The sequence below is a fragment of the Electrona antarctica genome (genome assembly GCF_951216825.1).
Source record: "Electrona antarctica genome assembly, chromosome: 15".
NCBI classification, from domain to species: domain Eukaryota; kingdom Metazoa; phylum Chordata; class Actinopteri; order Myctophiformes; family Myctophidae; genus Electrona; species Electrona antarctica.
Window position 1 is genome coordinate 43,846,925 of NC_136796.1, and position 13,987 is coordinate 43,860,911.

The 13,987-nt window shown below is 41.2% G+C and overlaps 2 protein-coding genes across 2 annotated transcripts; one reads left to right on the forward strand and one right to left on the reverse strand.

Moving 5' to 3' along the window:
* The first annotated feature begins 817 nt into the window (after positions 1-817).
* LOC306938874 (uncharacterized protein) lies at positions 818-2,957 on the forward strand. The gene is made up of 2 exons (XM_079523230.1): positions 818-1,433; positions 2,141-2,957. The coding sequence occupies exons 1-2, from the start codon at positions 1,122-1,124 to the stop codon at positions 2,477-2,479; spliced, it is 651 nt and encodes a 216-aa protein (XP_079379356.1). The 5' UTR covers positions 818-1,121; the 3' UTR covers positions 2,480-2,957.
* Positions 2,958-3,818: 861 nt separating this feature from the next.
* Positions 3,819-13,920, reverse strand: gtf2h4 (general transcription factor IIH, polypeptide 4). Its single transcript, XM_079523225.1, has 14 exons — positions 13,770-13,920; positions 13,461-13,579; positions 13,256-13,360; positions 12,117-12,248; positions 11,280-11,465; positions 10,473-10,581; positions 9,245-9,313; positions 8,977-9,060; positions 8,328-8,481; positions 8,061-8,191; positions 6,774-6,821; positions 6,549-6,627; positions 5,869-5,930; positions 3,819-4,165 (listed from the first exon to the last, which is right to left on the reverse strand). Exons 1-14 carry the CDS (start codon positions 13,770-13,772, stop codon positions 4,055-4,057), a joined length of 1,392 nt encoding a protein of 463 aa, XP_079379351.1. The 5' UTR covers positions 13,773-13,920; the 3' UTR covers positions 3,819-4,054.
* Between the last annotated feature and the right edge of the window lie 67 nt (positions 13,921-13,987).

Below are 13,987 nucleotides of genomic sequence, written 5' to 3' on the forward strand. Positions count from 1 at the left end.
AATAAGCGATTTAAGCATATCAATTGATCATGAGACATAAATGTGTCTCCCCGACTCCCTCACCTGCACCCCCCCTTTCCCCCCTCACTTTTATTTTCCCTTTAATAGTTTTTACCTCCTTTATGATGAATTGCTGTTCTGTTCTTTGGCTAAATAGAAGTGTATATTTGTAGTCTCTACATGTTTTGATGAATTGAACAAGGTGGACCCTCTTGTAAACAAGTGTAATGCTTTAGGGTCGTCCACTCACAGTTAACAGTCTTTGTATTCTCCAATCTGTTAATAAATTCATCAATCAATCAATGAGATTATCTAGCTATTCATTTTGTTAATGTGATTTTATGCTCTTAATTAACGTACGGTATATTCTACTTTGGGTTTTAAATAATATAAATTCTTTAGATTGTTTAGAGAGATGACAGTCAGACTCCTGTTGGCGGTTCGCAGCGCGCGGCTGCCGTGCCCAGTGCTTTGCCGCTTTGCCGCTGCACAACCGCGGCTTCGGGACGTCACCTCGCGTCACGTCACCGCCCAGGCTTCAAAGCCATGGTTTCTATTCCAACTTTTAAGCAGTGCTTAGTTTAAGAGCCCGCCTACTCTAAAAACTGTATCCGGTAATTTACCAACAACATTATGTTCAGACAAAGTCCCTTTCCGTATCCGCTGGTTCTCTCTAGACCGGATACGCTACCTAACAAAAGGGTAATCGGATCCCCAGCCTGGCGGGGCGCGGCGGCGCGCGGCGACTCGCGCGGCCGCGCACGCTGCGCAGAGCATGATGGGATTCATGGAAGTGATGAAGTAAACTCCGTATGGCAGTTGATCGTGTTATGCTTTGAGAAACTTGCATTATTTACGGCAAAAATATGAATTTAAATCACGTTAAACTGATTCACGCGAACGTTGTTTGAAGCGCTTTATAGGCCAGAAGGAGTTTATAAAGATCTGAAGATACTGAAGGAGACGCGAGACAGACACGTCTGCCGTGAATCATTGGTTCTTCTCGCGGAGTTTCCTCCTCCCGCTCCTTCAAAACGGCGCGGCAACAATTTGACCAAACTAATAAATAACCAAACAAGAAGGAACAACAACAACACCGGGAGTATTTATTTAATGAAAGCATGACGACGAGCTTTGAAGAGCGCGTCTGCGACGAGGTGCGCAAGTACCGGCATCTGTACGACAGGTCCGTGCGCGACTACACGGACGGCCAGATGGCCAACAACTCGTGGAAGGAGATCGCGCAGACGCTCGCGAGCGACGAGAAGCACGTGCGCAAGACGTGGAAGAGCATGAGGGACCGCTACGTGAAGGCCAAGAGGAAAGGTCGCCATGGAGACCACCGTGCAGGCAGGGGGAAGTGGATACTGACATCACTGTCCTGGCTCAATAACTACGTGAAGCACGGAGAATTAACGGACGTTAAAGAGATGGTGGGTTGGCTATTCATTTAACTCTTGCTTTGAGTCAGTGTGTACAAAGTGTCTAATTGGACGTCACATCTTCAGTTACAAACCTTGACTTGACAAGACTCCCAAGCCCTGACCTTGATTGGGGGATTTCTACACACCATGATAGTGTGTAGTCCAGCGTTTTATGAGCTTTGCCTCAGACGACAAAACACGGACCCCCGAAAGGTGCGGCCCCTAAGAGCCACTATGTAAAAAAACTAAACTAATACATTCTAATGTAATATTATAAAACTCAAAGGGTAAAAAAACAAAAACCTGTGTTCCTCCCATAATCGATTTACCGTATTATGGGAAGATTTCATCCATTTAATCATGACATATCCAATAAATGCATTGTTTACCCCCCCCAATCCAAGTTTATCCAAATTATGGATAATCCAAGTTATCCAAAGTTTATGGATATAAATACCATAAAATAAACAAAAGCAGTCATCACCACAGCAGCATGGACATTTTGGGTCTGTTATTGTACACTCTCGATCTCAGTTTATGTAACAGAGGATTTTACTGTTGTTACCGTCAGGGAAACCGATTGCAGGTGAACCCATGCAGAAGCAACTTAAATTCATATTCACATTCACATTCATATCGTGATTAAACAGTACCTTACAACATGGTTAATATGAGCTGTATTCTTGTATGTTTGTGTTTTATGGTGTTTACTCTAGGTGGAGGAGCGAGACTCATCCGCTGAACTACCGTCCACACCTCTTTCCCAGGCGGTGGAAACCCTTGTCCGGCAACTCGGCCCTCCCACCAGCAAAGGGAAGACGGGGGTGAAAAGAAAAGTGGAACAAGAATTCTTAGATTACCAACAACCGCCTTTGGACCACGATGAACAAGCGCTCAGAGCCATCGCAAACAAGTCCCTCGACGAGGACGAACATTTTGTGCTGAGTTTAGTCCCTGCACTTAAACGTTTAGCCCCTTATAAAAAAGCAAATGTGAAAATAGAGATCATGAGAATGATTACACAGGCAGAGTTTGAGGATTATCATCAGGATTAGCGTTTCCTTCCTTACAGACTCATAAGTGAACATAGAGATAACAGTTATTTAAACTATTGTAAATATTTGTATATTTGTATTTTTTTGTACTTTTCTATTTCGGATAATTGTAAAGTAGCACATTCTTAATGCAAATGTATAACTTCAATCCAGATAGAAACATTATTTGATTGCACTAATTTTAAATTCTCTGGCTCCTTGCCAGTTCCTAACAAGGGAAGATAAGGCATACAAGATAATGGGGGAAGGGAGAATGGGGCAGGCGATGACTTAAACGGTCAAATGGTTATAACTTATAACTAGATTCTGAAGGTATTAAACTGGAATGATCATTTTTCAGTATGGATATTTTCACAGATTTTCTCTTAAATCAAAATGAGTCTCTCAGCTTGAGGATTACGGTACGTTTTAAACAGCGGGGGCGACAGCCTGGCGTATTTTCCCGGAAGAGCGTTATTTGTCTATGGGACCCGGCGACTACTGGCGATAGCAGGCGAAGAGGCTATAATCGAAGTGTCCAGAGGAACGTCGTTGAAAAAACATGAAAATATTTTATCTTTTGGACGACAGAATCACGACACCGTCCGGTGATAGCCAATCAAATTCATGTGTTGCTTTGTTTTCCCTCCACGCGGAACGGTGATAATGTTTACATACCGTACGGTACGGTAATGACAGCAGGAACACCCACTAGATTTTGTATCGCCCAGTCTCGCCGCTGTTCGCCCGCTGTTAAAACATAGGGTTAGAAGTATATGTGGTATAAATTCAGCCAGTGCTTCCTTCAGGTTCTGCCAACCTGCCTGGGTGTGGTGTTGAGAATCTTGTGGCCGTTGGCCCTGTGTGTGCATGAGATTTTTGATCATCTGCTGTAAGCATGTATTGTAGGGCATGGGTCCTTGGAGTCCGGGGACCTCCAGTGGTCCTTGAGGGAGTTCCAGGTGGTCCCCAGTTAAATGATGGAGAGTTGTTAACTAAATGGACCCTTATAGATCTTTAACTCTTCAGAGCGTAAAATGAAACCAAATGGACCCGTACGGGTGCATTTGGTTTCATTTTACGATCTCAAGAGTTAAATTATTTTGTTTGTTGTCATCTGCATTAGTTAATCTCCTAATCGTACCACATGAATACAGAGTAGAATTGTAGACACAATTTTATCCAACAGCAACAACAAAATATTCTTTAAATTATAGCCATGGGTCTGAGAGGCTTACATCTCATCGAATGGTGGTCCGTTGGCTCAAATGCTGAATAAATAACGGGCCTTGAATACGAAAAGGGTTGAAATCCACTGCGTTCAAAGTAAAAACAAAAATACTGTAGATGGGGCATTCAATTTGTTTGATGCATTTAATCCAAAATACACAGATATAACATTTTAGGAAAGAAAGATACAAAACAATTGTGACTTTTCTCTAACAGTCCCAAGCCATTTTCGTGTATGTTTTGGTGCGTTGTCACAGAACAACTCTGACGGGGGGAAATCTCTGGATTCGGTCAATTTGACAAAATCAACTCATCCAGAATAATGTGAAATTATTGCTCATTCTTTCTTTCTCGCCTGCCCTCCTATTATGAGTGAGACTTCTGTCGCTTCCAGAACTTCTTGACATCACTGTGGCCCTGCGGCGTCACCACCATCACCCGGTTATGAACATTCTGCCACACCAGACAACCCTGGCCCTGGGGAACAGAGAGGTCAATAGATCAATTATTTGTATACAAAACATTGAGACTGTGTGTGTGCAATGTGCAATCAGTGTTGATTTCGTCGACTAAAACTAAGATGAAAAATGTTCGTCGACTACCTTTTTCCACTGATGAAAACTAAGCTATGATGACAAAAACAAATACAAATAACAAATAACTAGACTAAAATGTTAGGAAGGGACTAGTGGACTCCAGTATAAGTCATTTTACACTTGGTTGCATGCTGAAAATAGCAGATCTACAAGCTCACAACGCATCGCAGCGCAAGTGTAAAATCAGTCATGACGACATCAAGGCCCGCCAAAATACATTTTAGTCGACTAAATCACCTGTAGATTTAGTCGACTAAAAGTAGACTAACACTAAAACATTGCGGGTGACTAAAATGTGACCAAAACTAAATTAAAACCATTCAAGAGACTGACTAAAACTAAAATAGAAATTTTGCTGCCAAAAACAACGCTGGTTGCATGCAAGCGTGTCCCTAACCAGTTGTGAGGAGTCGGTGCTCTTTAGGGAGTGAGCCACTAGGAGAGCAAAATGCCTGCACCATGCAGCTGATGGCTGAATAACATCGATTGGGGCTGGGTTTTTAAATACAACTGTATTGGGAATTGCTTACACATGACAGAAACCAAGGAGTATACTAAAGGACAAACATTACATATTCTAAGCCTGCTTACTCCACATTGGGGGCAGCCGTAGCCGCTTGTGACCCTGAACAAGACACTTAACCCCAAACTGCTCCCTGTGTGCTGTACTAATAGTGTTCACAGCTTCTAGTAGTTATTATATGATGCGTAAATGCAGTGGAAAGTTGTGATGATATGACCAAAAACACCCCAAAGTAGTGGGGACCAAATTATTCATTAATTGGGAGGCAAACTGCAGCCAAAAGTTGGATGTAATCGGATGTACGTCATGTCACGTAAGTCAAAACGTGTGTAAACATTTTCTTTTACACACAACTTATTTTCCATAACTTCTTATTATGGGCTGTCGGTTGCTTTTGCAACCTGCATAAGTGTGCATGCCTGCATTGCATTATGTCAGTGTGTGATGTCATGTGGTGAGTGAGGTCTCACAAGGGGTCTGTAGGTTAATATTGACCAGCTGCAACATGTCTTGTCTAGGTTCATGTTCCAGACGGAAATGTCACGTCATGTCACTCGCCTTGACAGTTCAGTTGCCGCATCACATTACTTTTAAAATTAGGCATAAGAGTGAATCCACTGAATTAGGAAAAAAGGTCACATGAATTTCACAGATGTTTTTCTTTTTTTTTACCCATGCAAGATGTAAGGATTGGGATTTGTAATGTGATTCAATGGGTGAAGTAAGCACCACATAAAAGGTTATGTGACGGGAACCCCTTTTGGTTTTTTAAACATTATGTTATAATTTAGCTATTGAAAAATAGCAGATCTACAAGCTCATAGCGTGCCACCGAGTGGCGCGCTACGAGCTTGTAGGTCTGCTATTTTTTTAAAATGGCAAAAATATTTATTTCAGAAAACTGGAGGATTTAGAATATTTTTTTTAAATGTTGAGGTCAGGCCGAAATGGGTTAAGTGGCCCGAACCTCTAGTTCTGGATATAAACCACGTAAGTAAGCTCTATCTTATACTCTATTGTACAATGCTATACTAATTAATACAAAATTTAAAAAAACAAACCTGTGCTCTGTCCCGCAAAACCTCAAAATCTGCCTGTGAGAGGAACTGGTTATACAGCACTCCTGGGAGGAAAACAAACAGGTGAAGAGAGGTCAATCAACACAGAAATGAGGTTAAAGGGCAGCGCAACATCAATACCCATCCACTCCCTTACACCTTTAGAGCATATCGGAGAGCAAGGGTTTACAACTCCGCTGTATTGACCCGAGTGGCGTCTACAGAGAGAGGCCCCTCCTGTCAGTCATAACCTTGAGTCAGGACAAGTGAAGCCCTGAGAAATCAATCAACTGCATCTCCGCAAAGCCCACAGGATGCAGGAGGGCACAATTTAAGGTTCAGAATTTATGTTTAGTATTTCATACTACAATACATTATTGTGTAATATTTCATATAATAGAGACAGACATACAGTACAGACAGATAGATTACTCTCACACTAGCCTCGGAAACCCAGACGTTTTTAAATTGAATTCGCGCGCGCGCGCACACACACACACACACACACACACACACACACACACACACACACACACACACACACACACACACACACACACACACACACACACACACACACACACACACACACACACACACACACACACACACACACACACACACACACACACACACACACACACACACACACACACACACACACACACACACACACACCCTACCTTCAGTGAACTGTAGCCGATCTCTTTCCAACTCCCACAATCGTATCTGATCTGTAATAGTTGGGGGCAGAACTGGGGTCTGTTGTTGGATACCAAAAAAAAGGGTAAAGACAGTGTGACCGACAGTCGGGTATTGTGATGAATATCATTAGTACAGTGTGAAAAGGCTACTGTAAATGGAGATGAAAACTGAAAAATAGCACAATCCACAATCCTTTGACATACCTGTTTGAGCATAACAGGGTGTGCTCTGGTCCTTAGAAAGTGGATAATCTAAAATGTAAAAAGAAAAAAAATATATATATACAGTATACACACATGTGAAAAGACAAGATGAGAAATCCATTTTGGGCGGGAACCCCTTTTGGTGTTAGCATTATGTTATGCTTTAGCTATTGAAAAATAGCAGATCTACAAGCTCATAGCGCATAGAACGACTGACATAGAAACATAGCTTTTTCAGAAAACTGTCGGGATGTAGAAGACATTTTTAGAATCTGATCTCAGGTCAAAATGGGTTAATCTAACGTTATCTCCACAAGTGGCTCTCGGCCTTTCTAATGTAGCTCTCACACAAACAAAGCAACGGCTGTCTGGTTCTGTCCTGTAGTCTACATCTACAAGCTCACACCGAGTCACGATGCACTGTGATCTTGTAGATCAGCCATCTCCCCCCCCCCCCCCCCCCCCATTCGTCTTATGACAAAGTAAGTACATCGTTTAATTACTAGGTAACAAATACCTTTCTAATGTAGCTCTCAAACAAACAAAGCAATGGCTGTCTGGTTCTGTCCTGTAGTCTACATGATCTACAAGCTCACACCGAGTCACGATGCGCTGTGATCTTGTAGATCATCCATCACCCCCCCCCCCCCCCCATTCGTCTTATGACAAAGTAAGTACATCGTTTAATTACTAGGTAACAAATACCCAGTATTTCGCAACAAAAAAGGCTTTCGTAGGCTTGGGAAGGCAACAATCATTTTGTTTTTGTTTGTGAAGACAACAACGTTTTGAAAAAAACGGACAGTGCTATCATTAGACAAATGTTTTTTTTAACACCTGCTTTTGAAGAAAGTTCAACCCTTGCAGAAAATTGCATTGCAGTGTAACATAAACTGACGTTTATTCTAGCCGTGTCCTGCTACTGTACATTGCTTTTTCCCTCTTTAACCCATTCTGGTGAAAATGTGGTGCAAATCTTTGAATATATATTCTTTCAGAGCGAACGCTTTTAACTCAAATCTTTGCTTCTGGGAATCTTTGCTTCTCCTGGTACAACATATTTTTAGATAGGGGTCCGCAGCCAAATACAGATAATTCTGGGGGTCCTTGACATGAAAAAAGTTGAGCACCATTGACATAGAAACATACCGGTAGGTTTTTCAGAAAACGGTTAGGATTTAGAAGGAATTATTTTTAGAATTTGGCCTCGGGTCCGTCTAAATGGGTTAAAATGTCTCTTTCTTGGTAATCATCATGGTTTGCTGCTGAGCGAGATGACTAAAGTACCTGTTGTGCAGTGATGCCGTTGTTGATGGCCTGCTGCACCGACTCCCTGGTGACATGACCCACCACCACGTTGGAGAAGCGGTACAGCATCTCACTAAAAAGAGCAACCAGAGCGATCTGTAGTTCCGAGTCTGTTGGAGGAGACAGAGAAATGCAGCCAAATAAAAATCTGACCTTTCCACACTGTGGCTACAACCACAACAACAACAAAAAGTACATCCTTCTAAAAGTCTTTCATCATCATCATAAATCATCATAATAACGCACCTGTGTACGCGTAGATGCGGTAGTTGGTTTCTACCACGATAAAGCCTGTGTCTCCAGTCCCTGGGGTGGCACCCAGGGAAGCCGAAGAGTTGGTAGTGACTCCCGCAGCCAACGTGATCGCCAGCCGGGTGGGATAGTACCTCCTCGACTTCCTCTGGGGAGAAATGAGTGCATGCAGACAGAGATGCATTAGAGACGAGACGAAGAGGACACGAGGGAGGTAGCGCTTCACTGTCTCTTTTTTATTTGCAGTGATTCTTTTAGTCTGCAGTGTTTCTTGTTCCCTCCTCCTAATAACTCCTCACCTTCCTGTGTGCTGTACTAATAGTGTTCACAGCTTCTAGTAGTTATTATATGATGCGTAAATGCAGTGGAAAGTTTTGATGATATGACCAAAAACACCCCAAAGTAGTGGGGACCAAATTATTAATTAATTGGGAGGCAAACTGCAGCCAAAAGTTGGATGTATTCTTATGTACGTCATGTCACGTAAGTCACTCACAACACGTGTAAACATTTTTTTTTTTACACACACAACTTATTTTCCATAACTTCTTATTATGGGCTAAGGTAGCGCTTCACTTTTTTTTTTGCAGTGATTCTTTTAGTCTGCAGTGTTTCTTGCTCCCTCCTCCTAATAACTCCTCACCTTCCTCTGGAAGACAAGGCCAAACTCCCGCAGGTGCTGCAGGAAAGTGAGCAAGGACTCGCTCATCCCCTCGACAGAATAATCCTGACACATGAAAGCAAGGCACGATCGATAGTGAGTAAAGGAAATGGGGGGGGGGGGGGGGTAAAAAAACCCAGCGTACATTTTTGGAACTTGAATTATGACATTGATTTTGTGGTCGCTTGTGAGAAAGCATGTGAGCTAATGTTGTGAGAATCAAAATGTTAGAAACCGAGCTTGCACTCACTCTGCCAAGGGTGGAGAAACTTAGCTGGAATAAGAATGACAGGATCTCAACAAGGTCCATACCTCTTGACTGGAAGATAAAAAGGAATAGAACATGGTCAAGGTCAAGATAAGGATAGATATGAATGATTAATTGAAACTTCGAGATTTCAGTTCATTGATAATTGTCTTCGTCAGATCTTAAATTATTTAGTAACTTCTCTATGCCTTTCCTGTCGAGTTCATCGCCGATTTGAACCACGTTGGGTCTTGTAGGTTGAAAGAAACAGATTCTGATGGGTATTTACATATTTGTGTCAGGGTCCGATAAAATGTGCCGCAAGTAGGCAAGTGAGTATATAGAGCTAATCTCACTAGTAAGCACCTAAGCAACTAGTAGGTCAAAGAAGTACCTACCTTTTGAAATATCAAAATTCATTTTATAATGGAAGTCAATCGGATCGGGCTGAAACTTATTTAAATTTTATTTATGTATGTCATAGAAGTCTGATGTCACACGATCGATTTATCACGTTTACACAAGTTTAAATATTAAAGAATACATACTCAATACAACAAACAGCAGATCCTAAAAGGATCACAAAATAATATTGATTCATTTTAACAACATTCAAATGAAAACTTTCACGATTTCAAATGTATGACATTAGTTAAAAGCTTACAATCAGTCGTAATCTATGAAACAAAACTGACTGTGCCCTACTTGCTGCAGGTAACTTGTAATTACCCCAACCCATTTAAATGTCTGCTCTGGAGCAAATTAAATAATATATGCTGCATAACAATTTAGCAGCACACAATTTGCAGCAACGTAATTAATAGCCCGAGGTTGTAGTTTGAATTTATTAGTGTGTCCATTTACTGTTTTATCCCATTTTGCGCGGGAACCCCTTTTGGTGTTTTAAACATTATGTTATAATTTAGCTATTGAAAAATAGCAGATCTACAAGCTCATAGCGCGCCACCGAGTGGCGCGCTACGAGCTTGTAGGTCTGCTATTTTTGAAAAATCGTAAAAATGTGGCGCAAATCTTTGAATATATATTCTTTCAAAGTGAATGTTTTTAACTCGGGTCTAAATGGATTATGCAATCTGTATAGAACACACATCCTCTCTGCAAATGTGTGACATGTAGACTATGAATTAGTGGTGGTGGAGGCTACAGACAGACTACTCCCTTAAATGAAACAAATCTAATGAATTAAATATTGTAATTATTGGACCCTTACCTCTGCAGTTTTGAGGTACTGAAGGGTGAAATACCAAAGCTGAGAGGATGTGTCCAGGAGTAGAAACTGAAAGCCAGCAGAGGTGATACACGGGGCCTCTCCTGGCTCACTAGGAAAGAGAGGGAAGACATTGGTGAAAATAGTAAATGGCGCATTTATATAGCGCCTTACATAGATTGTGCATTACATTCACCAGGCTATTCATACACCGATGGCGGCGGAGACCATGCAAGGCACCAACCAGGCAATTAGGGGTTCAGAGTCTTGCTCAAGGACACTTCGACACCAACTCTGGGGGAGCCCCGGGTTCGAACTGGCAACCTTGCGGTTACTATGCAGCCACTATACCCCTGAGCCTCTTTACTAGTAAACTTGATCCGGCTCTGTTGGCTCTGTACTTTGTCCGCCCTTTCTCATATCTCTTTGCCAAAAGATGGGTTATTTTTTGCCTTAAAGGGGCATTCCACTCATTTTCAACATTTTACTATGTCATTAATGTACCTTAGAGCTGTTGTGTGGAAATAATAAAAAAAGTTCCCCCATTCTGTGTTTCCTAGAACTAGAGGTCTGAAAAAAATCATTAACATGGTGAAACACATCTTGATGATGTCATCAAGATGTGTTTCACCATGTTAATGATTTTTTTCATAATTACAGTTCTAGGAAACACAAAATGGGGGGACTTTTTTATTATTTCCACACAACAGCTCTAAGGTATATTAATGACATAGTAAAATGTTGAAAATGGGTGGTTTTCCCCTTTAATGTTCCAAGGTTAAAGGGCCCAAATGTGAAAACAACAGTTACCTTCTCATGAGGCCTGCTTGTATGAGAAGCTGGGCCAGGTCCTGGCTGACGGCAGCGCTTGGAGAGCCCACCATGAAGTGCAGTATCACCTCCCAGCGTTCCATAGCGTAGCGGTCCAAACTGCCCACATCACGTGCATGTCGATCAGGGCCCAGACTGTTGCCGTCATCTGACCACGCTTTGCCTCTGTAGAGAGACAGCAGTGCACTCACTGTAGAGTCAAAAGTAATTCATACTACTTACAGTACCGTACCACAGTAGTGCCGGCAAAGTATAGTTTAGGCTGCAGATATTTTCTTCCATTTATTCTTTTATTCAAAATCAGTGTTGATTTTGTCGACTAAAACTAAGACGAAAAATGTTCGTCGACTACCCTTTTCCACTGACGAAAACTAAATGGAACCTAAATGAAAACTAAGCTATGACGACTAAAACTAAGACTGCATAATTGCATATAATGACAATTTCGTCAACAAATAAAAACTAGACAAAAATGTTAGGAAGGGAAAGTGGACAAGAGATTCAGTATAAGTCATTTTACACTTGGTTGCATGCTGAAAATAGCCGATCTACAAGCTCACAACAGTTCAGCAAGTGTCAAATCAATCATTACGACGGCATCAAGGCCCGCCAAAATACATTTTAGTCAACTAAATCAACTGTAGATTTAGTCGACTAAAACTAGACTAACACTAAAACATTCCAGGTGACTAAAATGTGATAAAAAACAAAATGAAAACTATTCAAGAGATGACTAAAACTAAAATCAAAATTTGCTGCCAAAAACAACACTGTTCAAAATGCATGTTGTGAGCTAATTATGTGGAACTAACTTACCCCCCGAGCAGTGCTATCCTCAGGTTGTCTTTGAATATTGGGTTCAGAATATTTCCCTGTAGACCGCCCTGCAACTGCTGACTGTGCCAGAGTCGTAGACCCGACAGAACTGAGACACACTCATCATGGTCCCTGATGTTGAAAAGGTCAAACAGAGAAATGTTATACATACATACCAGCAGTGTTGAGCAAGTTAAGCTACTAGTTACTCTTATTAAAACATGAATTGAGCTGCACTAAACGCTCCCTTTCAAACAACTATGGTAGCTACCTACAGTGCAAATTACTAGTAAAAGTAGCTGTAGCTACTGTATAATATTGAAGATTATTTTTAACTTTTATTTCAGTTTTGGCAACTTGACAAAAATATAACTGTTTTGTTTTTGGTTTTTTTTACATCCTCAGCAGTTTCACACTTTTTATACAGAAAATAGAGAAAATATATATACACCCACACACAGTACACACCCCCTAAATCACATACATATATACACAATACAATACAAACAAGGGACAGAGCGCAAAGGTCTGGGAAGAAGCGCAGTTTGGTGATTTTTTATTACTCAATATTCCAATGTGGGGTGAACTTTACCAAATATTGAAGGTACTTTGTGCCCAATGCGATTGGTATTTGGCTGAGAACAAAAGTTGATAAAAACCGTTAAATGCTAAATGGATGGAGATTGAATAAAACAAAAGATGATACAAGAGAATTCTGTCTTTGATGAGATGGACAACCTGCAGCTCAAAACTCATCTTTTATGTGCCACTGAAAATGTTATCGATAGAGCAGAGCTTTTGTCAAGCTACTGTACCAGCTACTGTACATGGCGGGGGTGGTAAAGCTACAGTACTAATAACCTACATGTAATTAAGCATGCTCAAGCGTCATAGTAACATTAACTGCAATTTTGGTGCTGAAGCTGCAGAATCAATGTTAATATGTCTGTAGTGTTCCAGTCAGTACAACAAATAGCTATAGGGATCTGTGTTTTATTATGCTAACATGGGAAGATGAACATTATCAGCTGGCTCAAATGTACATGTAGTGTAGTAAAATAACCAGTGATAAGGAACCAAATGAACCCCTTAGGGCCCACACGTGTACTTGGCATGACGACTCGAGGTAATCGACTCACTTTTGACTGTCCTTTTTCACCCACAAAGCCACTGCTGCCTGTGGCAGAGGCTGTTCAAGGAACAGCATACGCATCACATAATTCTTTGCCAAGGAGGGCAGCTCCCTAAAAAACAAATCAAAATAGAAATGTCATGATAGCTTTGTTGTGACTCAAATATGCACACACAATAAATATCTCAGCTGTAAGACCACGTTAAACCCACCTGAAGACAGCCAGACATGTGGCTGGATGGTTGTACAACCTGTCCAAAATTTCTGGACTCAACTCTTTGAGGTATTCGTGTAGATTCTTGCATTGTAACTGGACACGCAGATTCATTTTCTGTCAACAACAAAGGAGAAGTTCACAAGGGTTTATTGTGCCAAGAGCTTCACTGTGAAGGAGCCCATCTTCATTATCGATCAACTGTTGCGACACAAAAAAAGAATCACACAAATGTGTAAAGAATTCTGGACGGGAGCATTATGGAGCAAAGCGGTATACAACACCGGAGAAAACGAAGTGATTATACCATGATTGCCCAGTTTCTGGCTCAAATGATTATATACATAAAACAACAATGCATAAACGCATCCTCTTCTTTCGGCAAGTTGTCGGCTATCACGAAGAAGCCATGTTGTTCAGAGTCACATGATCCAGTCACGTGATCTCCTTCAACAGCAAGCTGGAAGATCATTATATTTAATATTGTATGAAATAAATATTTACCGTACCTTTACCTTGTTGATT

Excerpts from the sequence above, each read along its gene's own strand:
- LOC306938874 (XM_079523230.1), top strand. The coding sequence starts at position 1,122 with ATGACGACGAGCTTTGAAGAGCGCGTCTGCGACGAGGTGCGCAAGTAC. Across the intron at positions 1,434-2,140 it reads TAACGGACGTTAAAGAGATG|GTGGAGGAGCGAGACTCATC; the intron begins GTGGGTTGGCTA and ends TGTTTACTCTAG.
- gtf2h4 (XM_079523225.1), bottom strand. Across the intron at positions 6,628-6,773 it reads ACCCTGTTATGCTCAAACAG|ACCCCAGTTCTGCCCCCAAC; the intron begins GTATGTCAAAGG and ends ATCCAACAACAG. Across the intron at positions 4,166-5,868 it reads TTTTGCGGGACAGAGCACAG|GGCCAGGGTTGTCTGGTGTG; the intron begins GTTTGTTTTTTT and ends TCTGTTCCCCAG.